The sequence below is a fragment of the Anguilla rostrata genome, chromosome 17 (genome assembly GCF_018555375.3).
Source record: "Anguilla rostrata isolate EN2019 chromosome 17, ASM1855537v3, whole genome shotgun sequence".
NCBI classification, from domain to species: Eukaryota; Metazoa; Chordata; class Actinopteri; order Anguilliformes; family Anguillidae; genus Anguilla; species Anguilla rostrata.
In genome coordinates, this window is record NC_057949.1 from 4,137,228 (window position 1) to 4,163,455 (window position 26,228).

Consider the following 26,228-nt stretch of genomic DNA (forward strand, 5'->3'; position numbering starts at 1 on the left):
AACAAATTTGGATATACTGATTTACATATTTCACAAAATTTAAGTACGACAATTTTTTATTTTTATTTTTTTAAACAAGGTTGGTAAATATGTACAAGGGTTTTTACATCAATTAACGAGAGCGCTGGGATAATACAGGCCCTACGGTTACTATTCTGGAGCTGATTACAAGGTTTGCTGTAGGTCCTCCACTTCAAACTTCCACATGTTCCTGTGAACCGGGTTGTCTGAGAGGTCTGCCATCTTTACCGCACGGAGAACTGGCTCCGGGGTGCAGGACTGGAGAATACCCATCACCATTACGTATTTGCCTGGAGAGTAACAAAACTTTCGCAGTCATTTCACACGAACAAGATCCTATCCAATCGTAAACTGGTCTTTTTCGTAGAATAAGCACACACTGCGATAATGAAAATAATATGTGTACTACTAAAGCCTGAAAAGTGAAACTGCTACCGGCTCGTTAACGAACCTGTGAACTCACCGGAGAGGACACTAGATTTCCCCTGTGGAATGCTACTAGCGCCAATGACCATGAAAGTCCCGGTCTCGTCGATGAGCGTCACCGTGGTGTTGTGGTCTGATTTCACCTCCAACACAGTCCCCTGCATCCACACCACTGACACCTCCCGCAGCGGACTCGTATTCCGCTGCCCCAGCCTTTTTATAGTGCACTCGATCTTCCCATTCGGCCCGAAATGTACTTTACCCTCTCTAAGCTGACTGGAGAGAACTTTGATGGGAGGACTTCGTTTTTTGTCGCCCGGAGACTTCACGGGAACATCCATAATACGGGGGAATCTTATGTTAACGTCCACATACCATTTTGAGAGTAGTGCCAGCGCGCGTAAAGGAAAGACTGGGCGTGTTCGAGTAGAAATTGGTCTGCAGTTGGCTTGCCTGATATAGGCGGAAATGACAAAAGCCTGAGCCAATGAACTGCGGCCTGGGCAGACCAAACTGGGACAGTTTCTGAAATAAGGAAGAGAACGACATGGAGGAGTTAGCAGTACAGTCTATAGTTGCGGCGGAGTTGGAGGCGGCTGGGATGCCCCTTTCACTTAAAAACCTTGAAGAAATGGAGGAGAACAAGAGAATACAAACTCACACTATTGTTTAGGGTAGTCAGTATTTATCTTTTGCGAAACTACGCTACTTCCGCTAAGCACTCTGAACTGTGCCGCAGCGAAGCTCCAAACTCCTCCAAGTAACACATTAGGCGCTCATGCTCTGCTGGAATTCGTTTTTTTTTCTTTTTATTTTTTAAATCTGTCAATTTATGAGAGCTTAAAGCACACTTGTCCTCTGTTTTCGACTAGCAGTTAGGAATGTCAGCTTAGTAAATTTATGACATCGTTGTCATACACTGTAATGTGACATTTATTTATGTCGTTACATTAAGTAGCCTATGTTTGTATAGACGTTTCAGTGATGGTTCTAAAGCATATTGTAGAATATCTTTAGCAATATAATGAGGAATTCTAACGTAAGCCTAATTCTGTCTCCTCCCCCCTATTTTAAGGATTAATTGTCCCTAAAATCACAAATGATGTATCTGAGGTGATGCCTTTATAGAATCAGGCTTCATTTCACTACCAACATATCTTTCTTTTACTTGTTCATATATTTATGATTTGACAATGAACATCCAAAATGGCAGAAAGATCCCTGTATCGTTGTGACTTGCATGGTGGTAGAGGGGAGTAGTCTTACAGTTTATTTATGTTTCAAACACCATAGTGTTTGAGATAAGTACTCGGAAAATATTCTCTTTACTTAATTTGTCTTTTTAGGGTGGCAGTGAAGTATAAAGGGTAAAAGGAACAGGTCTTCTAACCTAAAGGTCACAGGTTCGATTCCCGGATAGGACACTGTCATTGTAATTCTGAGCAAGGTACGAAACCTGCATTGCTTCAGTATATATGCAGCTGTATAAATGGATGCAATGTAAAAGTTTTGTTAGTCGCTCTGGATAAGAGTGTCGGCTAAATGCCTGTAATGTAATGTTGTTCAGGAGATCAGACTACCCACATCCAGTCAACCCATGCCCTTAATAGCTTTACATGTTTAATCTTGCAACAGTTTGTAAGATGGATGTACAGCACCGTAGCCATTTTGTGTTTGGTTAATGTTGTTTAATTGTTAATGCCCTTCATGTTATTGTGGGGGTGGGTTGATTGTATGTGGTCCCCTGTGCTGGACTGTGACATGCCGAGGTCTGGCTGTACACTGTCCCATCCGGAGATCTCCTCTGACCACTTCTCAACACAATGACAGACAGCAGGTCATAACTTCAGATCCTGATAAGGTGTCTTGCTGAACACAAGGGTGGTCAAGAGGAGTATTGATTACGTAGCAGTTCAATAGCTCAGAGCCCAGTCATAAATTGAACTCCACCCATTCAAACCACACACAGGAACTGATGGAATGGCTAATGGCATCTATCCACTCCCATTTTTCATTACTACACACTTTTAACCAACTCCCTTCGTTTCTCATTCCCTCAATAGAGAGGCTGGGGACGTCTTTGAGGAAAATGGCCGCTGCGCATTCCCAGGATGTAGAATCGCAATATGACCTACACGGCACGCCGTTTTATTTTTTATCTTTGCTTGCGGGGTCCCCTGGGGTACAGAGCTCCCTACACATGCAGTACATGTCAAACTGGACAGGAGAAATGGAACAAGGGGCTTAATCTCAACTCTTTGTACATTTCTCCTTTGAGCCTCCTGCAGACCCCTTGCAATTCACTGTGTGGGATAAAGATCTATCCATTAGTGATGACGAAATCCCTTGGTATACTATTTGGAGTAATCTGTTATATGTGTCTAAAATCCTGATCATCAGCTTTCTCACGTGCTGATAATTCTGATTGGCAAATTTTGAAAAAGCAGGGGGCAATTGGTTTTGAACTTTGGGACCTTTTGACCACAGTGAAGCGACTGTTAATCTGTGCTATTCTGTTCTGCCTGTTACTTTATGTTCTGTTTTATCCACCTGTCAGTTGTGTCTTTATCCCTTGAGAGGAGAGTATTTGCTCATTTTCCTTTGACAATAAGAGCCTAGGCTGGAGTGAGATACTCATTTCTGGCCCTGTGAAGGAACACAATGAGAAATGATAGCAAGGTTTGATTGACAGCTCTCCTGGGCTGGAAAATTGGGGTATAAATGTCTCAAGGACTGTTGTGGTGTGAACATTCAGTGAGAAATGTTTCCCATTAACGGCAGTTGCTGGGATTCTGGAGGAAAGGAGAGAGAAATAACACTAGGCAGAGCTGAAAGTTACTTACACCAGCTCATGGTCAATATCTGTCCATCTGAAGACCGTGATGAGATGATTTTGCAAACTGGCATGAGGAATGATTGTGAAAACGAATAAGGTTTTTAGGTTCCATCAATGAGAATTTCTTTCCAATTCAAATTTGAAATCGGAATGCTGGAGGTTTATTGGAAATTACAGTTCATATTTTAGAATTAAATCAACTTCTAAATTCTGAATTGACCTCAACCCCAAACCTATGAAATCACAAAAACCATGTGCAAGTTTTATTTTACAACAATGTTTATTTTGTTTTAGTGATCATACATTATAAGTGAGTCATTGATAGTGAGTATGTGTTTCTATTTAAAACTGTTAAAAAGATGTTTAAAAACCCTTCTGTGTATGCTCTAAAAGGTTTCTCTGTATGGCAAGCTGCAGAATCTAGGCTTTGTTTTTCACGTAAAATATTAAAATCAATAAATTTCATACCTTAATGTACTGACACAAAAACACACAGATTTTGATTTTGATAAATAGATTTTGATCCAAGAATGACTATACTTTCAGTAGAAAAACATTGTAGTTAAACAATGTTATAAAATAGTCTTTCCCTGAGAAGAAAAAAGGTTTTTCCTGATGGAAGTCTTCACTCTATTGTAATAAATAAAAGTGTTGACATAGTGCATTGAGCATCCCAAACTCCCACATTCTAGAAGAGAATAAATAGGAATCAATATAAAAATATAAATTCGTGGTTACAATAGTTCCCAATCAAAATCTTCAATTTAATATCAAAATACCCATAAGATAAAATATTGAGGTGAGAGGTTTTTGTAAAAAGCAAAAAACAAGCTGTGCTCATTTGTGATTACAGAAATCTGCCAGCCTCTACACCTACTTAACAACCTGACATTAAACATAGACTAAATAGGACGGAAACATACAAGATTCATTGATTCATTTGAGATTTTCATTCTTAAAATTACTTCAACAGTTGCAGTACAACAAATATCAAACCCAAAAACAGAGAGAGTTGGTGAGCGGAAGGTGGGCTTGTTCCGTCATGACCTGAAACAACAACAAAAAAATTACAAGAGTTACTCAATAGATTGTCCTACATGCTCATAACACTTCCTGAAATACATCTTCACATGGCTGGTTCAACACCAACATCACTGCAAAACATTTCATGGAAATAATACATTGAGTCTGTCAAAATGGAGAACATTTTCTCATGATAAGGTTTCCTGTGTTTAAAATATTTTTAAAGTAAAAAACAATAACTTTTTTTTCTGTTTTACTCCATTCAACTGAACTTGGAGATTCCACAAGTTTTTCATTGAAATATACAGCAGCCTATACTCAGTGCTAAGCTCATTACCAGCCAACAAGCTGAGTAGCTGGCAAACTGTTCCTACAGCAGGTTAGCTAGCTAATGTCAATTTTTCTTGCAAATTCTAGCATGAATGTTAGCAAGCTCGATTCCTAATTTAGATGGAATATCCTGTCCTAGATTAAAAATTATTGCTCCAGCTGATGCTGCCAAGTCTTGGTAAAGTATGAGAAAGCAGCATAAATTTATATTGTTCTATATTGGCTGTTGCATGTATTGCGCACTGTGATGTTGTCATCCGTCACATTGTTCTCTGTAGAAATATGACAGAACATGTGGTTCTCCACATTGAGTTCCTTGCCTTTCTTGAGTTTCTTATTTTAGGATTTGGCTAGAGATGAGAGATTTACATCTCAAAAGTAAAGTAACGGCAATACAGCATCATCCTGAATCTGCTCAACTGATTGGTTGGAAGAACCGGCATTGACCCCCTCCCCCCTCCCCCATCAGCGCATTAGCTTTCTACAGTTAGCATTTTACAAGTTTGTGAATCTTTTGCTCAAGGTTCACTGCAAGATTTGGAGCAAAATTCAAAAGCGCTGAATCTGCAGTTTTGAGAAGTTGTAATTACTGAGTTGTCTTTGCTCTGTTTGTTTGCATCTGTTCTTGCATGTATTCTTTAATTAATTTACAGATTTGTGAATCCATTCTACAGATTTGTGAATCCATTCTACAGATGTGTGAATCAGTTGCACAGATATGCAAATCAATTTTACAGATTTGTGACTTCTGCTACAAAAATAACTCCACGGGATTGTGGGAGGTCTCCACTGTACTTGTAGGAATCAAAGATATTTGCATTTAATGTTTGCATTTAGCCTCTCACTTGACTCAATATACACAACATATTCCATTTTGAGTGCCTTATTAAAAATGGTCAGCATTAAGACAGCGTTATTATGATTATGATTAGGGTTATTCTGATAATGCTGTTTGGCAGATGGTTTATCCTGTGCGATTTGCAGCACCTTTCATGGCTGGATAAAAAAGTGGATACAAATATCTGGATACAAATATCATAGTAGCATTATTAAGATCACCATTATAAACATGTCATTGGTGAGGACATCTTACCAGATGCTGTAGTAGTGCGTTTTGTAGTTGTCTTGATTGAAGTTGTGTTTCCTGGGCGTGCTGCGCTTGTTGGTGATCTGGCTGTAGTCGCAGGTGCTCGTCCACCCGTCAGGTTAAGGCCCAAGGAGTCCAGTGCCGACTGATCCTGACTCCTGATCCAGGCTTGGATTATAGTCATGTTCTCATAGGTCTTTAGGTCATCCACATTGGCTCCCAGCAGTGTTTTTACATCCATCACATTGAGAGACTTAAAGCGGAAAGGAGCATCATGTTAGCAAAGGGCCATATTGGTCCGTGAAAATAGCACACATTAGGGTTCTGCTACTCTGGAGCGCATCTCAGCTTACCGGGACTATGCTTGAGTTCAGACTGGTAAAGGTTTCTAGGTCCATGCTGACGTTGGATCTTGACAGTCTTAATATGTAATCTTTGGGGGCGCCTCCTGAACAGACACAAATGGAACCCAAATGAAGTAAGAACCGTATGAGGACAAGCCAGTAGATGACGATTACAGCAGTGGTGCCACAGCACACAGAAATGAAAATAGTGTACCCGACTTGATTATGGGTTAAAAACTGAAAATGGCCTGCAAGCTACAGGTTGTTGATCTTGGCACTCACCCAGGTAAGGCTGGATGAGCTGGTACGTTGTCAGGGAAACGGGATTCGATGAGTTAAAGGCTTGTGCAGCTTTACTGAACAGTTCATTCTTGACCCCCTCGGGACAAGCCGTAACATTCAAGGGGTTGGCGTTTCTGCAAATGTAAAAAAAAAAATAAAAAAAAAAGGCCAGTGTTAGCAAGGCTTTATTTTACACAGTTTAGCGCTCGTTACCTTAGCGGACACCTTCATCGAGAGCTATTGTGGCACTGCTATCCGTTTGTGCCGCTGCACACAGGAGCAATTCAGGTTATGTTCTTCTCAAGGGTTCAACAGCAGTGTTCCACCTGTGATAGGAACTTACAACCAATATCCTCAGTCAAACTGATTCCTAACTCAATACGGCCACATAGTTCAAACCCAGTAAGTACTGGTCCTGGCAGTCCATGGAATGCTGTATCTTTGAAACGCTAAAGCGTGGGTGTATTTTATCATTTTAATGGTTATTAAATTCACAGCCGTCTACAGTACTAACATTATACACTCGGTCTGTCGTGTCATTAGCAAGGTAGCTAACGTTAAACTTGGTTAAAATGCTGAAAGTGGAACTATCTAAAATGTGGGTGTATTTTATTTGTTTTTCAGAAATAAAATAAATTAGTTTCTCGCAAAGATTGTACAGATCCAAAAGCTATATATATATATATATGTATATATATAAAAGCAAGGTTATTTTCGGTGTGGCGGATAATCTTACTATGGTCGGCTGCCACAGTAAAAACATGTAAAACAATTACCATTTTATTTACATATCTATTACTGATATATAGAAATGAATTTAACTAGTTAAAATAGGAATTCTTGATATGAAGAAATCAATTATAACTAGTAAAAAATGGAATTCTTCATATCAAAAACTGAATCTTAACCAGTTAAAATAAGAATTTTTCATATCAAAAATGGAATTTTAACTAGTTAAAATTAATACTTCTGATTTTCACTATTAAAATACAACTTGTGATAGCAATAATTCCTATTTTAACTACTTAAAATTCAGTTCTTGTTATCAAGAATTCCAATTATAAGTAGTTAAAATTCAATTCCTGATATCAAAAATGAAAAGTCCCATTGAAATGAATGGGAAAAACACTAGAATTATAACTAGTTAAAATATCAAGTATTCAAGTTATTACTAGTTAAAATTGACATCAAAAACAAGTTGAATAAAAGCTTAAACGGCTTGCCATAAAAACTCAGTAAGAGCTTGCAGTTAAAGCTCAACTTGGGCTCATAGTTAAAACTTAATAAGGGTTCATTGTTAAAACTCTATGAGGTCCGATAGTCAAAACTTTATAAGGCCTCATAGTTATACCTCAGTAAGGACTCATTGCTAAAACTAATAAGGGGTAATTAGCTGATCTCACTTCAGGCTGCCAGGCGTGATGACTAATAAGGGTTAATTAGCTGATCTCACTTCAGGCTGCCAGGCGTGATGACTAATAAGGGTTAATTAGCTGATCTCACTTCAGGCTGTCAGATGTGATGACTAATAAGGGTTAATTAGCTAATATCACTTCAGGCTGCCAGGCGTGATGACTAATAAGGGTTAATTAGCTGATCTCACTTCAGGCTGTCAAGCGCGATGGTCGTCAGGACGCTGGTGGGCACTGAGCACAGATTCGGCCCGCCTATGGCATTCAGCTCCCGGGTTCCCAGGGTATTGCCGACTGTCCCCAGGTATTTAGTGATTATGGCCTTGCTCTGGAAGAGAACATGAAGAATAACAACGTTGATGAAAAAGTTCAAAAGCTGAAAACAGGGCATCAGGGTAAATTATGCTGCACAAACGTGGTCATATTTCACAATATTTATATATATATATATATATATATATACATATATATACATATATATATAATTATTATTTCTTTCAAATATTAGGGTGAAAGGTGACATTCCATGAGGAAGGTCTAAAACTGAACAGCGTTTGGGAGCCATAAAACTAAGGTTACATTTTAGCAGGCCTGAATGTGCAGCACTGTGTGCTTCATGGAAAGCATGTTTGTTTATCACCTTTGCTGGCTCCCATGCTCCATTTCCTGAGTCCATCAGAGCAGCCAGGCTGTCGATGGTGGTGACGTTCCACTTGTTGATGTCACCCACGGAGGCCACACGAGACAGCGGACCCAGGATTTGCACCTGCTGATCTGAAAGGCCTGATGGGTATGCCTTACAGACAGGAAGTGGAAGAACCGTTCAGTGATTTGCATATGATAACTTTTCAACTGGATTTTTACACCTTTTGCAAATCATTTTATAAGTGCAAAAATGTTTATCTGTTAGTGGAGACTGCACTGCATAAGCTGCACAATCATTATAGAAGTCATATTATTATTATTACCTGATTTATTTTGTTCAAAACGATTTTTTGGAATTCATCCACATCCACCTTCGCAGCCAGACCTGCCAAATTGTCCCTCACAACCTCAACGCTCAGGCAGTTGTCGAACTGGGTGGCGTCGTAGCCAAATGGAAAAGCGTTGTCACTGATGGTGACCTGTGTGATGTTTCCAACTGTGCACTGGTCTGAAGAAAGACACAACAAAGATATATATTATATATATATTAGGGATGGTGCCGAATACATAGTTTGGTTGCAGGAGCACTGAATGTTTGAGCTGAGCAGTCTCAGGAAGCCACCGTTTGGCCACTAGGGGACTTGCGTGAAGGGGTTAAACAGAAATAACGCCAAAGTTTTGTCACAACCCACCTGCTGCTCGTCTAAATCTTGTACTCTGAAGTTCTTTGAAAAGTGTTTTGAGCTTCCTCCTTTCCTGTTTGTCCTGTTTCCGCATGTTTCTCAGGAATCCGGTTATGTCCCTCTGCAATGATGGGAAAAAAACAATACAAGCTTCCCAGAAAAGAAAAGAAGTGTCTTGCTCACACAAGCAGTATTGAATTCAAACAGTCATAAGTTAATTAAATTAGTGAAACAATTACTGCCCCAATGGGCGTGGTGCTCTTAAAATGACATGCCTAAAATGGTGCCTCCAATTTCAATTACTCTGTGGGATATTCTGTTTTCTTATTTTTGAGAGCAATAGCACTTTTTCTGTGCTGTAAAAGATCAACATGCATTGTACAAAACTTGTATAATCCAATGATCCAGCCATATACCATACAAATGTGAAAGTACCTTTCTAAAATGGCTCCAGAATGAATTTCCTAAGTTCGCTGGGAGGGGTCCAAGACTTTCCAGAGTTTGAGAGTTCCATTCTGAAGGATTTCTGAAAGCAAAAAATTCCAATTACACAGAGAACAAAAAAGAATGGTGAACATGCAGGGTGCTTTTAATCATGATAACAACAAAATTATTATGCTGCCCCCTAGAGGAGGTCATCTGCCCACTGCAGGAGAGGTGGGCTGACAGCAAATCAGAGAGCACAGAACGCACAAGCTCTCCTGCAGATTAGACACAACGCAGAAGAAAACATTTTGTCATTAGTTTATACATCGGTCTTTAAGGGCAAATATAAGAAGCGATCACACAGGGTCTTTCAGGAGGACTTCCCGGGGGTTTCTGTGGTAGGTTATCAGCTGCATCATGTTCCCCCCTGCCCTTCTGTGAGACTGCGTTCCCTTCACCTACCCATACTTGGTGGTCCCCCGGAGGAGAACGGTCTCCATGGCAGTCACCTGCTGGCCTGAGAAACTCTGGCAGTTTTTAAGTTTCTCCAGTATCATCGGGTCAGAGGCATTGATGTAAGACTCATCCAGCGTGCAACACATGTTTCCCAGAACCTCCACGTGCTCACTGTTCAGGTGTGTTCCTGTTATGCCCTGGAATAAATAAATCGGTCACATTATTCATAGACTGATATATTATCTTGGCTCTATTTCGGTCATAAAGGGGCTCTGTTTTGGTCGTGTACCTGTTCTGGATTTCTTGTCCTTCTGCTCTTAATTACTGAATTATCCTAATCGCATGGGTGACTTTATCAGAATGCATTGATACGCTCATACAGCTGATAACTATGTTCCCATATAAGGAGTGTCAAACTGATGGGCCTCAGTCCCTGCAGGTTTTTGTGGTTTTCAATCTGATAATTGAAAAGTTGAGATCAAGGTGTGTGGAATCTTTAGCTAATCAGTGACTTAAATAAATCACTGGTGCAGAATCACACTGAAAAGGAGCACTATGGCCCTCCCAGACTAGAGATTAACCTGCAGAAACAGTGCCCCTTCCAGGACTGGAGTTAAACCTGCAGACACTGCAGCCCTCTAGAACTGAAGTTAAACCTGCAGACACTGCAGCCCTCCAGGATTGGACTCTGACACCAGTACCTAATACAAAAAAGATTTGCGGTTTAACCTATAAATGGAGTGGCATTGATGTATGTAGCTAATTAGCTGAATGGGCCATGGAAACCTGCCTCCAGAAACAAACCTGTCTACCACTGGACTTTCAATTCTGGAGATTCATTTTTCTTAAAAACAACAGCGATTATAATTTAACTGTACACTAGTGTAACTCACCAGGCAGCTTCTGGCATTGTTCAGTAAATCGACTTTCTTCCTGCTCAAAGCCTCAGATAGGACATTGAAGTCTGCGTTTCCGGTCTCCGTGAAGTACGACTTGCATGTTGCCTGCTGTACGTTGGAGTAACTACAGAAACACATGAGCAGAAAACCTTTAAGGCCATGCAGGAGGTGAACATGCAGGAGGTGAACATATAGGTGAACATACAGGAGGTGAACAAGCAGAAGGTGAACATACAGGAGGTGAACATACAGGAGGTGAACAAGCAGAAGGTGAACATACAGGAGGTGAACATACGGGTGAACATGCAGGAGGTGAACATACAGGAGATGAACATACAGGTGAACATGCAGGAGGTGAACATACAGGTGAACATGCAGGAGGTGAACATACAGAAGGCAAACATACAGTAGGTGAACATGCAGGAGGTGAACATACAGGAGGTGAACATACAGGTGAACATGCAGGAGGTGAACATACAGGAGATGAACATACAGGAGGTGAACATACAGGTGAACATGCAGGAGGTGATCTTTCATTGAGACCTGAGACCTTGGGTTAGGCTTAGAAAGTTGTGTTAGGTTCAGAAAATTGGGTCAGGGTTAGAAAGTTGGGGGTTCAGAAAGTTTGGTCAGGGTTAGAAAGTTGATTTAGGTTTAGAAAGTTGGGTTACGTTTAGAAATTTGGGTTAAGTTCAAAAAGTCTGGTTAGTGTTAGAAAGTTGGGTTAGGTTTAGAAAGTTAGGTTAGGGTTAGAAAGTTTGGTTAGGTTTAGAAAGTTGGGTTAGGTTCATAAAGTTGGGTTAGGTTTAGAAAATAGGGTTTGGTATAGAAAGTTTGGTCAGGTTCAGAAAGTTGGGTCAGGTTCAGAAAGTTAGGTTAGGGTAGAAAGTTGGGTTAGGTTCAGAAAGTTGGGTTAGGTTTAGAAAGTAGGGTTTGGTTTAGAAATTTTGGTCAGTTTCAGAAAGTTGGGTCAGGTTCAGAAAGTTAGGTTAGGGTTAGAAAGTTTGGTTAGGTTTAGAAAGTTGGGTTAGGTTCAGAAAGTTGGATTAGGTTTAGAAAGTAGGGTTTGGTTTAGAAAGTTTGGTCAGGTTCAGAAAGTTAGGTTAGGGTAGAAAGTTGGGTTAGGTTCAGAAAGTTGGGTTAGGTTCAGAAAGTTGGGTTCGGGTTAGTGTTTGAGCGTTGACTCACTCATAGTACAACAGCATGTCTGAAGGGAAGTCGCTGAAATTCTGTGGCTTTTCTTTCTTGATGTGATTGTTCATGCAGGTTAACTGAGAAAAAGAAAATAACAAGTTACACTTGAATCCATGTCTTGCCATGCTATGAATTTATATTATTTTCCCTACTGGTTCCAGCATTTCAGCATTACCTGGGATTCCCGCAGAACCACCTTACTTCGACCATTTCTCCTACGGCAGGCTCGGATGACATTCTTGACTTTTTCCTTTCCGAAAGTCTGAATCCTTGTGCATGAGAATCCCTGGAGCACATCTGTGGAAATTCTACAATAAAAGAATCAATTCACATGGTTACAAACACACGTACATATAAACATACATACATATATACTGTACATACACATTTAAATACATACATATATACATAAATGCAAATGTAGATACACACATACAAAAGCCTGGTACATCCCTATTATTAACCGCTCTGTAATGGCGCATGTGAGCCTGTTACATCCCTATTATTAATGAGTCTGTAATGGCCCTATTATTAACGGCTCTGTAATGGCCCATGTGAGCCTGTTACATCCCTATAATTAATGACTCTGTAATGGCCCATGTGACCCTGTTACATCCCTATTATTAACTACCCTGTAATGGCCCATGTGAGCCTGTTACATCCCTATTATTAACGGCTCTGTAATGGCCCATGTGAGCCTGTTACATCCCTATAATTAATGACTCTGTAATGGCCCATGTGAGCCTGTTACATCCCTATCATTAATGACTCTGTAATGGCCCATGTGAGCCTGTTACATCCCTATTATTAACTACCCTGTAATGGCCCATGTGACCCTGTTACATCCCTATTATTAACGGCTCTGTAATGGCCCATGTGAGCCTGTTACATCCCTATTATTAACGGCTCTGTAATGGCCCATGTGAGCCTGTTACATCCCTATTATTAACGGCTCTGTAATGGCCCTTGTGAGCCTGTTACATCCCTATTATTAACGGCTCTGTAATGGCCCATGTGAGCCTGTTACATCCCTATAATTAATGACTCTGTAATGGCCCATGTGACCCTGTTACATCCCTATTATTAACCGCTCTGTAATGGCCCATGTGACCCTGTTACATCCCTATTATTAATGAGTCTGTAATGGCCCATGTGCGCCTGTTACATTCATATTATTAACCACTCTGTAGACTGTAACGTAACAAAATGTGGAAAAAGTGAAGTGGTCTTAATACTTTCCAAAGGCACTGTAAATGTTTGAAATTTTAACTGTTGAAAAAAAAAAATTGATGCCTCCAACTCATGGTTTTGAATGAACTATTCCCAGCCTAACATTTATCAGGTTGTTCCATGGGTCTTAAAATGGACTCCCATTGTCTGTCTATCTGTCTGTTACCTGCCTGTGTCAAATGTATACAGTGCTCACGTTATACCACAATAAGTCCATGTTTGGTCAAAGGGTGAAAGACCTACAATCTGCGATTGTATTTTTCATTTTTTGCCAGAGAGAGGCGAAAGGCTATGGGTATTACAGAAAATTCTATTCACACATATTACTACTTACTCATCAGCATTACTGGTTCCTGCAGCAACTGAATCAAAGAACAGAGCCGCCTGCAAATAAAATTCATGAAAACAAAGAATCTGTTAAGACCAACTTCACTGTAAAGTGTGTAAAGTCCACTTGGCATTTTAGTCACATGATAATTATGATAATCAAGGATATTCAAAAAGAGTTCATTTTGCAAGAATGACAATCCAAATTCCACAATTCCAGTGTGTGGATGGGTCCCATGGTCTGGTATCTGTTAAAGCTCAGTTCCAGTGTGTGGATGAGCCCCACAGTCTGGTATCTGTTAAAGCTCAGTTCCAGTGTGTGGATGGGCCCCATGGTCTGGTATCTGTTAAACCTCAGTTCCAGTGTGTGGATGGGTCTCACAATCTAGTATCTGTTAAAGCTCAGTTCCAGTGTGTGGATGGGCCCCATGGTCTGGTATCTGTTAAAGCTCAGTTCCAGTGTGTGGATGGGTCCCACAGTCTGGTATCTGTTAAAGCTCAGTTCCAGTGTGTGGATGGGTCCCACAGCCTGGTATCTGTTAAAGCTCAGTTCCAGTGTGTGGATGGGCCCCATGGTCTGGTATCTGTTAAAGCTCAGTTCCAGTGTGTGGATGGGTCCCACAGTCTAGTATCTGTTAAAGCTCAGTTCCAGTGTGTGGATGGGTCCCACAGTCTGGTATCTGTTAAAGCTCAGTTCCAGTGTGTGGATGGGTCCCACAGTCTAGTATCTGTTAAAGCTCAGTTCCAGTGTGTGGATGGGTCCCACAGCCTGGTATCTGTTAAAGCTCAGTTCCAGTGTGTGGATGGGCCCCATGGTCTGGTATCTGTTAAAGCTCAGTTCCAGTGTGTGGATGGGTCCCACAGCCTGGTATCTGTTAAAGCTCAGTTCCAGTGTGTGGATGGGTCCCACAGTCTGGTATCTGTTAAAGCTCAGTTCCAGTGTGTGGATGGGTCCCACAGTCTGGTATCTGTTAAAGCTCAGTTCCAGTGTGTGGATGGGTCCCACAGTCTAGTATCTGTTAAAGCTCAGTTCCAGTGTGTGGATGGGCCCCATGGTCCGGCATCCGGTAGTTTCTTATGCCCCCAGTGGCCATGTTACTTAGATACCTGCGTCTAACAATAACATTAAACTTAAATTCTAACTTTTATATGTAAATGATTCACTTTGCAGTGCTAGAACCCACATAACATTGTAAAGGTTACTCTTCACACTTTTGTGGAAAAAAAAATATTGTGATTGGTAAAACCACTAAAATACAGTACAATTTCAAATGCGGAACTCTCTCTATGATCTACCACCATGGCACACGGCTGGCTCTAGCAGTGCTCAGGGATGGGAGGATCTCAGTCAAGGTTCAAGCATTAAAAGGTGTGAATAATGCAGTTTTCCGCAGAATCGGGACAGACTGTGAAATGTGTCACAATGGGATGGGATTGCGTTGCTGTACCTGTTCAGGTTTCCAATGCTTCTTGTTAATTTTCTGCACCATAGCCGGATCCATAATTGGGGGAAAGCTCAGCAGGTTTCTGGGGATTTCTGTGGCTAGTTCATCAGGGACGTTGTCTAACAATACCTGGGGTGCAGCATCCACTTTGATGATCTTCAGAAAGCAGAACAGATAACGGTAAAGAGGGAACTGTGTTATCTCTGTTTGCTGTGATTTGCAAACTGATAGTGTTTTAATAAGACTGAAGACGTCATGAAAGTGACAGAAGAAAATGAATGCTCTGTGCAAGAAACACATTTTCTTCAGTATGCTAATGACATGCTCATTTTGAAAAGTGAAAAAAATACTTCCTACTTTAACTGATTCAAAATATTTAACCTAGAATATCAATAAATTATTACATCTTAATTTTGTATTTCCAAACTGGTTAAATAGAGTGTTACAGTGGACATTTTTTCAAAGAAAATAAGGCAATAAAATACAATAAAAAAATGTTTTTTAAAAAATGAGCCTCATTCACAAAACGTGTACAATCAGACCTGACGGGTAAAAACATTTCCACATATTTTCACCCACCGTTTTTTTATTTATTTTGTTTTTGTTTGGTATGATCAAAATCAATGTATGTAGAGGCACACACTAGAAGATTATTTATATTTAGAATGCTTTGTCTACGCCAAGCCAATTTACATAGTTACAGACCTCATACAAAATGTTTACTGATACAACTACTGGCCTAAATACGCTATTGATTTTAACTGCATTAACTAACACATCAGAACAACCTCCAGTTTTTCACTAGTTTATATTTTTAATTCGTTTTCAATTTTGGTTTAAATTTTTGTTTAGTTTTAGGTAGTTTTAAGAACAGGTTTGCTAGTTTTAGTTTAAATTTTTTTCAAAAAGTCCTATTTTTACTTTTATCTCAGTTTACGATGCTTTTTCATGCCCACTTTTTGTCTTGGCTTTACTTTACATTAATAGCCTTGTTGGGAACACGTAATTGATTTTTACTGATAAAGGTGACCAATTATGAGACCCACAGGCACCCTGTCAATCCCACCATTTAGCAACGTTGTATTTACTGCTTTGGATTACTATTCGTGCCTCGATGAGAGACAACACAGATCCGTTTGCGGAGAACAATGAATGACTGACGTTTTCACACGAACCCTGAAGTCGACATGCCTTTTTATGACATTGCTGGGGAGTTTCGTTGTACCGATCAACATGAACTGACTCACGCATTTACGAACAATCGGCTTTCAGCATCTGATACACTCGGGATATGCGCAAAAATCAGTGGCTTGGCATTTTTAACGAACCCCACGTGAAGGAACTTTAATCTGGAACCAAAGTTAGTCTGATTTAAGAAAAGTCTGTGAATGAGGCTCCAAGTTTCTGTCACTCCAGGAAAAACCAGGAAGTGATTACAAGGCCACGCAGTGCTTCCTGTGGGTACCTGGCTGACGAATGTCTGCCGCACAACTGGAGGAGCGCTCAAAAGGTTGGTGACGAACTCCGGATTGGAAGCGGTTTCCCGAGCTACGGCGGGGGGGATGCTGGAAATGGATGACGAGGGGCACCCCCCTATTAGAGACCCCAGGTTTAGCAGGTTCTCAGGACTGTTAGTCTGTGGAAGGAAAGCATGTTCTTGAAGAAAACCAATGGAAATATGTACAATTGCAAATGCACTGACTTGAGCTAGCAAAGAACAACAAATTCATCTTAGATGTGAAAACCTTGGCATACCACATTCGCTGTTTCCTTCTCTACAGGATTATACTATTGAATTAAGTAATTCAAAATGAAGCACACAAGATTGGGTTAACCAAGTAATGTGTGTGTGTGTGTGTGTGTGTGCGCACACACAATTGTATTTTATTTTCATGTTTCATCTTTGTGAATGAGAGGAGACATTGTTTTTCTATAATTAACATCTTTTGAATGTTTTTCCTTATAATTTATATAATTTGCCAATTTTTCAGATTTGCCATCATGTTCAGCTCATAAATGATGTTGCTGTTGTAATAGGCAGGATGTGACAAAGACAGTAAAAACGGACCTGGTAGTTTCCTGCAATGAGCACGTTCACGATGGTAATGGACTGGGCCTGACTCCAGCCTGAAACCTTTCCCAGCTGCTTAAGGGAGCCAATGAGAATGCCCGGTGGAGCTGCACTGAGTTGAGCGACACTCAAACCCGTGACCTCTCTTCCCAGGGCTGTCAGCACTTCTGGACTGATTCTTTTGATGTTTCCAGCCAGTGATGCAGAAATCTGAAATGATAAAACCACTAATCAACAAATGACATAACTTCTTCAGTGAAACAGCTACTCAACAAATCCACCTATCAAGCAACCAATCAGGAAATCGGCAAGTCAGAAAACTACTCAAGCAGTCAACAAATCAACCAGTCAATTAATTTGGCCATCAATCAGTCACTCACAAATTATTCTCATCTAAATTAATGTGCAAGAGAAAAGTTACTGAAATGAACAACTAGGAAAGTATCACCTGACAGTACCAAGAATAGCTGGTAGAAAATGTTGATAACCATTCAAAAATTTGTACAAAAATTTGGGTTTGAGGTTTGTGGAAAAAAACAGAATGTCATATCACTAAAATGGTTGCACTTAGTAAAAAATGAAATGCAGACGTTTTCCCCATGTGTCCACCGGTTTTAGTGTATTACGTACCGTAGGTTCCACAGTAGTGCAGCTCTGGTTTAAGTTTCCAAGAACAGCCAGAGTCTGATTCTCATCCAGCCTGGAATAGGCCGCTCCTGGAACATGGCACTGCAATAAGGGTGGCAGCCTGCAGCCAGACAGACCAGTGTTAAAACAGTTACTATGGAGACCCTTCCCCTTTCAAACAGACCAGTGTTAAAACAGTTACTATGGAGACCCTTCCTCTTTCACACAGACCAGTGTTAAAACAGTTACTATGGAGACCCCTACCCTTTCACCCTTTCAAGCCTGATCGTAGACGTTTTGTGAATGAGGCCCATCGACTGAATTCCAGAAATGATTGTATATTTTGGCTTAGATTTTGGTGTCCTGAATTTATAACTTATTGTATTTATTTTACATTTTAATGTAAATTTGGTTTACATATTTTCAGGTCTTTTAAATTGACATCTGTTTATCACCATATAATTAGAACTCATCTTATTTTGTTCGTTGCGACACACATGCAGTTTAGTATGACTATAGCATCTTCAAACAGGACTCTGGGGTTCACTGATATTCACAGTGAATGGAACACTGACTGAGGTTCGATAGTGACAGTGCATAGCGATTCTGTAGGGCCCATGGTGTGTGCTTTACGTGCCAAGCTTACCCTATAGGACTGAACAGTGGGTCCTGCTGGAAGATGTACTCAGTGTAGCGAGTGTTGACGTCGCCTTGGATGCCAGGTTGGCTGAAGAGCTGGATGTTTTGCGGATTGACAGAGAAGACCTGAAGCTGAAAGCGAAAACACACGTGCATATGAATCAGCCCCGCTGCATCATGCATTACTGAAATGTGCCTTTTGAGCACGTCTTCAGTGTAAGACGGTCTGTTGCATCTACCTATAATATGCCCTTCCGTACATTTTACATTATATGCTTTACTACATGATCTGACACCTTCCCATCAAAAGGAAGGAAGGGGGATCTAGTGAGGTATGTCCAGCTAAACTGTAGGCTAAGTCTCAGTGCAACTGTCTCTTAAACTCAGTAACTCAGTAAGTGTTAAATTCAAAGAACAGACCAGTTAGGCTGAATAGAGGCTCAGGTATGTCAAAATATTCACTGCTACTAAAAGTAACATTTCTAAGCTAAATATTTTCCAAAAGTGACAATGGACAAAAAAGCACTTAAAAATGTTAGAAAAAATACATACTGTTTTTTCTGAACCAAATTTATCGAAATCATCCGAGTTGGCAAATCTAATGAAATTGTGAAAGTAGTTGAAAAACCAAGCCGTAGAGTTCAGTGTTGGGTCACTGGGGCTGTAGCACTTTGGACTTCCATCTTTAATGAGAACAAAAAGAAGTGTACTGATATACGCATGCTTTAAATGGTCAATACCTTTTTCAAAATACCTATGAAAATATTGTATTACAAAACAGAATAATTCTGAAAATGTACAGCATTAACAAAAAAATGTGTGAAAAAAAAACATTAGTCAGGTTGGTGTGGTTTAGAATACAGTCATTTGCACATGGTTACTAGAAGGCAAGCATTAAGTCTCACCCGTGCTGAGGTAGGTCTTAATGACATTGTATACACCATCCTCTCTGATATCAGTGCTGTTGAAGTCAAAGTTGCTTCCCAACGTGAAGACGCTACAAAATCAAAATGAAAGAGGACGTATTTAGACTTGAGGTTAGAGTATTGCTTTTCCAACATTGCTGCAATTAGACGAAAATTTGGCTGCTGGGCTTCTCACCAAACTAAATGAGATCTCATATAACACACATAACTTTACATAACATAACATAACATAAAGACGAGAACAGGCCATCCAGCCCAACGATGCTTGCCATTTTCCCAACTAAATTGTACCTAGTGCTCTGATTACTGACAGACTAGTTAATATCTAACACCATATCAAGCCTAGTCTTGAAAATCCCCAGAGTTTCTGCCTCTACTACATGACCTGGCAGGCTATTCCACACACTGACTACTCTCTGCGTGAAAAAATTCTTCCTAATGTCTATACGGAATTTACATTTTATGTCCCCTAGTTATATTAACAAAACTAAATCTGAAGAATTGTTCATAGTTCACTTTGTTTTTACGAATTTAAAAGCCTCAATTAGCCTCAAAGCATCTTTCCTTGTTGCTTTTATCTTTCATACCAGGAATCAATTTGGTTGCTCTTCTTTGAACCTTTATACTCAATACTTTTGGCTATATATCCTAGTATCCGTTGGCCTTTTTTGCTGCTACAGCAGAGTGCATACACACATCCTGGCCTCAATCCACACTGGCTTCCTGTTTTTCTTGGAGCCGATTTAAAAACTTTACTGATCACTTTTAAGGTAGGGCTTGGTCTAGCCCCACATTGCCAGTCTCTTAAAAGTACACAACCCACCCCACCCCACTCTTTTTAGATCCTCAACTAAAGACCCCCCCACTGTCCCAGCCACTATTTCTAAACAAGAGGAGACAAGCTCAGCTGGGGTGCCTGTCTTTCCCTGGGAATCCCTCTCAAGAATCCCTCTTGTACATTACAAACTGTTTGACTGACCTTATATTCCAATGGGATATACTGTAAATGTTGAATAAGCGTAGAAATTCAGCCCAAGAAGCTCTTCTCACTACCTGCCTAATGACCCATTTGTCTAATTACTGTGGCAGATTGGGAATGCTGAATGCCTGAACACAGCTGGCTGAGAGGATGCTATTTTTCCTGAAAACATGCCTGAACACAGCTGGCTGAGAGGATGCTATTCCTCCTGAAAACATGCCTGAACACAGCTGGCTGAGAGGATGCTATTCCTCCTGAACACATGCCTGAACACAGCTGGCTGAGAGGATGCTATTCCTCCTGAAAACATGCCTGAACACAGCTGGCTGAGAGGATGCTATTCTTCCTGAACACATGCCTGAACACAGCTGGCTGAGAGGATGCTATTCCTCCTGAAAACATGACTGAACACAGCTGGCTGAGAGGATGCTATTCCTCCTGAACACATGCCTGAACACAGCTGGCTGAGAGGATGCTATTCCTTCCGCTTTTAATGCTTACAGTTTCTTGAAGGCCAAACATGATGCGTTGAGTGTATCGTGTGAGCTAATGAGGTCCTTGTTGAGGAATCTGATGTAATTGTGAAGCCGAACGTCGAACCATCGGCTCACTTCTGCCTCACTGACACCTTTGAGGGCCAGGGGCCACACGCAGGGCAAGATCTGTGAGCTCACGTTGTCCGGAAACACCTCCTGTGGGGAAAACAGCGTGCTTAGCTCAGGACCTAATGCATAACGCTTAACACAGGCGCATTCAGACCCACCTTCAGGAGCCATAAAAGTTACAGTGTCAGCACATGCATTTGTTTTCCTGATATCAACCGAAGGTTCGATTTCCAATTCCATCCATAATGCGCATAAAATAACAAAAGCTTGTGTCGATCCAGCCGGTACTAAATCGCTCTCCCTTAGCAGCACTGCTCACCTGCTCCAGGAGGGAGGGGGTCTGTGTGTAGGGCCGCAGGAGCGTGCAGAGCGCCGTGCTGTTATCTATGAACATCGGGCCCTTCAGCAGCTTGCCCAGCTCAGGGGGAGGAATGGAGTTTATCAGCTGCAATGGGAAAGACAACATGAGAACTCAGGGGGAGGAGACAGATGCTGACCAATAAAAAAACATATATTAGAGGGGAGGCGCCATATCCTGACCAATAAAAATCTATTGGAGGGGCGGAGCCAAATCCTGACTATTAAAAATCAATTTGGAGATAGAAACAGACTAAGGGAAATTGAGGGGTTATAAAACTTCTTTTTTTCTTTTTTAACTTACCGCTGCCTGTCTGTTTGGTGGCATCAGCGAAAGGAATGTGGACAGTTGGGGAGTAGGGAATTCGAGGAAGCTTTCTTTCACAAACAGGTAGAAACTCTGGTTCGCGTAGCACCGCAATGGCATGGGCTCTGTGAGGGAGGAAAAGGTCACTGCTCAGTGCTTCAGTGCTTCACTGCTCAGTGCTTCAGTGCTTCAATGCTCAGAGCTTCAGTGCATCAGATAAACACCCGCGTTCAGGATACTACAGGATACAGGATGCAAACACCACCAGCGAGCGGGACAGCTCTACACCCGAGCGCAATGTTAGGGCTGAGCGATAAAACAGAAGCTCAGACTAGAGAGACTTTCTGACAGAGAGCGGATGAAAAAGCTGAAAAAACGCTACTGTTTTTGGTCTACTGTTCTTGGCAAGTCGAACTGTTCCAGGAAACAAACATCTTACAATATTATCTGCTACTTTTGGGCACTATTTATGCCTCTGTGCTAAGCAACGTGAATGGCAGTGATGCTAGATTACACTGACCCTTTGTGCCAAATAAATTTCATCTCTAGGCAGTGATGCTAGATTACACCGACCCATTGTGCTAAAGATATCTGTGTGTAAGTGGGGCATTTGGTTCAGCACCTCTCAAGGAGAGCAGAATGTTCCTGTTGACCTCGCGCTCCGTGCCGTTGCCCAGCGTCGGGCGGACGTCGCTCAGCAGCTTCACCCTGGAAACCACATTAAAGGAGAAAGCCCGTGAGAAACTATGAATGGATCGACGCTAACTTCCTTAGCCTCGCACTTCATTCATAATACTCCAACAGGTTGCTGCTACAAGCGTGCTCTTTCTGTGTTGGACGGAATGGATCGACGCTAACTTCCTTAGCCTTGAACATTATTTATGCTATTCCAGCAGGTTGCTGCTACAATCGTGCTCTTTCTGTGTTGGACGGAATGGATCGATGCTAACTTCCTTAGCCTTGCACATTATTTATGCTATTCCAGCAGGCTGCTGCTACAAGCGTACTCTTTCAGTGCTGGACGGAATGGATCGACGCTAACTTCCTTAGCCTTGCACATTATTTATGCTATTCCAGCAGGCTGCTGCTACAAGCGTGCTCTTTCTGTGTTGGACGGAATGGATTGACGCTAACTTCCTTAGCCTTGCACATTATTTATGCTATTTCAGCAGGTTGCTGCTACAATCGTGCTCTTTCTGTGTTGGACGGAATGGATCGACGCTAACTTCCTTAGCCTTGCACATTATTTATGCTATTCCAGCAGGTTGCTGCTACAAGCATGTTCTTTCTGTGTCGCATTTGAATGGTAGGTTAAAACAGATGATGTGTTCGGAATAATTATTACTTTAAAAGAGCATGAGCCCTCCTGTAGAGTTCTGGGGATGCATGTTAAATGTCAAAGGAAAATAACATTTCATCCAATTAGTTTTTCTGTCGTACTCTTTTAAAGTAAGTTTTTTTTAACTTAAGTTTGTTGTCCTTCCTTTTCAGAATTTCACGTTTCCATTTGAACCCTTGTTCACTGTTCATTGTTATACAAGTTAAAAGGATAAAAACAATTTGTCTTCAAAATGGCCAGCATTGGTTATCCACTCCGCTGAATTGAACTGAAAGTTCCTACAGAGTTTCACTGGCGGTGAGGGCAGGAGGGAGGGAGGGAGGAGGGGGTGCTCTTACACTTCCTGGCTGATGTTGCAGTCCCTGTGCCGGACGATGCCGAAGAGAGGGGCCACTTGCTGCTCTCGCAGGTTGGGCACCACGGCCGGCAGCCGGCGCTGCAGCCACACCAGGACTTCCGCATCGCTGGCGGCGGAGAGGTTGGCCCGGTCCAGCACCTGCTGCAGCATGGCAGACCGCACCTCTGCCGGCAAGGGCTGGCCCTGAGGGAGACAGAGCATCACCCCCACATCGTCACGGTGACCCCTACATCAACGTTATTCAACTACCTCCCAAGACATTTTGGGAAGGTTGTCAATCCCTGTTACGACCCCAGAGTGTATAGGGGTATATAGGGAGGTAACATAAGGTCTGGGTGTGGGTTGGTTGAAAGGGGACAGAACAAAACAACATAGAGGATGGCTGCCTTTTGGCTTTGATGCAGGCTGGACGACGGATGGAGTAAGTGGGACGGAATGCGAGGCATCAATTGTAAAGCGCTTTGGATAAAAGCGCTATATAAATGCAGTCCATTTTACCATTAACTTTTCTGGACAAACTGAAATAAACGTGTTTGATAGTGAGAAAAACAAATAATGACAAAAACACTATTTGCTCATGATTTCAAATAGTTTGGCTTCCGTTTTAGTTACAGTTGAAAACTACAAGTCGCTCGCTCTTCTACCAACCATTGAATCTAGTATTTTGAAGCTTTCTTCAGCAACTAATCAGTAGTCCAACAAGTAAAATAACAAGCCAATCATCAACCATTATTTTTAGAAAAAGCTTAACAGCAGAGGACAAGCAGCAGACACTTCCAAACAACCCCACACCTTTTTTGTAGTTTTATTGATAGGATGGAAACAGGTTTAAATATTTTTTGTCCAGCTATGTAGGCGTGATGGTATGCACAGTGCGTACCAGACCTGGGTCAAATTCATATTTGTTTTGGGTTCAAACACTTTTCTACACTTTACTGATCTTGTCTGATGTATTGGAACCAATGAAATATTCTCAAAAAGTGCAAACCCCGCCTTCTGGTCATCTTGGCAGGCTCAATTACACCAGGCAAGATCAATAGAGCGCAGAAAAGCATTTGAATCCAAAACAAATACGTACTCGACCCAGGTTCGGCGTGTACTGGTGTACAGCTGCAGGCACCACTGAAGCTGCTTACTCAAACTGAAGGAAAGGAGGCTCACTATGGAGCAGATCTCAGCTCACCAGAGTACCTCTGTCTGTTCCAGGAAAACCCTGAGTATCCCTTTCACTTCCTGGTGGTGGTTACACTGTACACACAACCCTTGCAATCGCTGTCATTTTGCAAACCATCTCTAAGGCCAGTTTCGGTGTGCATTTCATACCTGGATGGCTGGTGAAAATTCATCGAAGAACATGCCCAAACGGTCACCCGGCACGTGGCTCATTAGCCTATTAGCATCTCCAGCGGTTACCAGCTGTCCTGGAGTAGCAGCGACTTCAGCCAACTGCTTAACGGTCAGAAGAGGCAGAGCTTCCAGCTGCAGACCCAAAGGAGAGAAATACCTAAGAACAGCGCTCTGTACTCATCCTGTCAGTCTTCATCAGATATTTCTGTTCCTTCTTCCCATCTTGCCTATAATTTTGGGTACAGTTATCTTCCATGTTTGCGGCCTATTCACCCACCACTGAGAAGTTTGCATTGAGCCTCCGGATGTCTCTGAGGTTGAGGAAACCGGCGAACTTCCCGAAGTTCATCTGAAGCCATGACACGGAGCCGTTTGAGCTGCGGACGCACCCTGGATCTGGAAAAAATGGCACCCACCGGCAGTTATGTGGCAGCTTATTACTCTCATAATTCAACAATTCAGTTTGAACACAGTCGGGATTTGATCCCGGACCATGGGAATCATCCATGCACAAGAATGCTGCCTTAACCGGATTTTACGGTGTAAGATGCCATATTGTCATATGAAGAACAAAAGAAGCAAAAAATAAAAAATAAAAATTAATAGAACAAAGCCAACACCTTGAATGTCCGTCCGAGACAAGAATACTTGGATGAAATCTGTGTAGACCAAAGACTGCTGGCGCTGGTCCATCTCTTCATATTTTTCACTCAGAGTTCTCACTCTGAAATAGAACAGGATGAGCAGGTAAACAATCATGTGAGTAATTTGGATGTTCTGGAAGAAAAATCTGTGTTAGTTACTCTAGAAATGTTTACATAGGCAATAAGATATTAGCTGATGGCTGTGATTCATTACTTATGTTCAGGGACACCAGCTTATCTATAGCATTTTTCACATGCAATTCAGTCGTCCCACAGCAAGAGGTCGATAGAGACTTCTCCTCAATCAATTATCATACTGCCCTTCCCCAGGAATCTACATCAATAGAGTGCAACAGTAATGACGTGTTTTTGTAGGCCAACCCAGAAGTTTCTTCCTAGTTTTCTCTGAGTCGGGAATATGCCACAACTCCCCCAATTCCTGCTGTATCTAGAATCCCGATTTCCCCAACTTGATAATCGGACATAATAAGTTGTTCATGTGGACCTTCCTGGTGGGAAACTTATTTTGAACGCAAAAACCGACAACACTTCAAGTAAATGTTAGACTATCTGACAAGCTACCTTAGTAATGTTTTTTTCTACCACCAGTTTGGCTCTATCCAGAAAATTTGCCATCAAAGTTGACAAACACTATACTTTTTTCCAATAGGAATTTTCGATTTCTGCAGAAAATAAAGTTTGTGGTTAACATAATAATTAAAAGAGAAAAATAAAGAGATTCACGGTATATTCTGTGACATAGATTACACTATTAATATCTCAACCATGAATTTTGAGACCTTTAAGTGCTGTAAAAAGTTAGTTACTTACAAAATGATTGCTCTTGTAGGTGAATGGCCCAAATGAAACTATTTGATTATGGCCAGCAAGCAATTTCATTATTAAAGACTATAGGTGATATTTTTTGTACCTGTATGGATTCATTGCTAAGTACGAAACTCC

General features: G+C 41.3%; 2 protein-coding genes and 1 long non-coding RNA gene across 6 annotated transcripts in view; 1 reads left to right on the forward strand and 2 right to left on the reverse strand.

Annotated features, from left to right (window-relative positions):
* Positions 1-38: 38 nt before the first annotated feature.
* Positions 39-896, reverse strand: rmi2 (RecQ mediated genome instability 2). Of its 2 annotated transcripts, none has more exons than XM_064316587.1 (2): positions 473-896; positions 39-311 (listed from the first exon to the last, which is right to left on the reverse strand). In XM_064316587.1, exons 1-2 carry the CDS (start codon positions 786-788, stop codon positions 166-168), a joined length of 462 nt encoding a protein of 153 aa, XP_064172657.1. In that variant the 5' UTR covers positions 789-896; the 3' UTR covers positions 39-165. The 2 variants fall into 2 exon arrangements, with proteins under 2 accessions (XP_064172657.1, XP_064172658.1); XM_064316588.1 differs by having other exon boundaries at positions 485-891.
* Positions 897-980: 84 nt separating this feature from the next.
* On the forward strand, positions 981-4,163 carry LOC135244258 (uncharacterized). The gene is made up of 3 exons (XR_010326922.1): positions 981-1,486; positions 1,794-1,894; positions 2,511-4,163. It is a non-coding gene; the product is annotated as an uncharacterized LOC135244258 (long non-coding RNA).
* LOC135244255 (uncharacterized) overlaps positions 3,545-26,228 on the reverse strand; it is a 51,363-nt gene continuing 28,679 nt past the window's right edge. For all 3 annotated transcript variants that reach the window (XM_064316582.1, XM_064316583.1, XM_064316584.1), the window contains 29 exons: positions 25,242-25,345; positions 24,899-25,017; positions 24,598-24,753; positions 23,255-23,457; positions 22,200-22,285; positions 21,575-21,702; positions 21,233-21,358; positions 20,810-21,000; positions 19,309-19,400; positions 18,956-19,086; positions 18,411-18,535; positions 17,768-17,885; positions 17,135-17,347; positions 16,532-16,702; positions 15,070-15,222; positions 13,629-13,678; positions 12,240-12,372; positions 12,059-12,141; positions 10,865-10,994; positions 9,978-10,168; positions 9,525-9,615; positions 9,099-9,210; positions 8,730-8,914; positions 8,402-8,557; positions 7,953-8,089; positions 6,350-6,483; positions 6,077-6,171; positions 5,730-5,976; positions 3,545-4,330 (listed from right to left, as the gene is read on the reverse strand). In XM_064316582.1, coding sequence (XP_064172652.1) covers positions 4,245-4,330; positions 5,730-5,976; positions 6,077-6,171; positions 6,350-6,483; positions 7,953-8,089; positions 8,402-8,557; positions 8,730-8,914; positions 9,099-9,210; positions 9,525-9,615; positions 9,978-10,168; positions 10,865-10,994; positions 12,059-12,141; positions 12,240-12,372; positions 13,629-13,678; positions 15,070-15,222; positions 16,532-16,702; positions 17,135-17,347; positions 17,768-17,885; positions 18,411-18,535; positions 18,956-19,086; positions 19,309-19,400; positions 20,810-21,000; positions 21,233-21,358; positions 21,575-21,702; positions 22,200-22,285; positions 23,255-23,457; positions 24,598-24,753; positions 24,899-25,017; positions 25,242-25,345 — 3,946 coding nt within the window. In that variant the 3' untranslated portion in view covers positions 3,545-4,244. The remainder of the gene's footprint in view (positions 4,331-5,729; positions 5,977-6,076; positions 6,172-6,349; positions 6,484-7,952; positions 8,090-8,401; positions 8,558-8,729; positions 8,915-9,098; positions 9,211-9,524; positions 9,616-9,977; positions 10,169-10,864; positions 10,995-12,058; positions 12,142-12,239; positions 12,373-13,628; positions 13,679-15,069; positions 15,223-16,531; positions 16,703-17,134; positions 17,348-17,767; positions 17,886-18,410; positions 18,536-18,955; positions 19,087-19,308; positions 19,401-20,809; positions 21,001-21,232; positions 21,359-21,574; positions 21,703-22,199; positions 22,286-23,254; positions 23,458-24,597; positions 24,754-24,898; positions 25,018-25,241; positions 25,346-26,228) is intronic.

What these genes read in the sequence shown, in the direction of transcription:
- rmi2 (XM_064316587.1), bottom strand. Translation starts at nt 788, where the DNA reads ATGGATGTTCCCGTGAAGTCTCCGGGCGACAAAAAACGAAGTCCTCCC. An exon ending in CCTCTCCGGTGAGTTCACAG is followed by an intron (nt 312 to 472) that starts GTTCGTTAACGA and finishes GTTACTCTCCAG; the next exon opens with GCAAATACGTAATGGTGATG.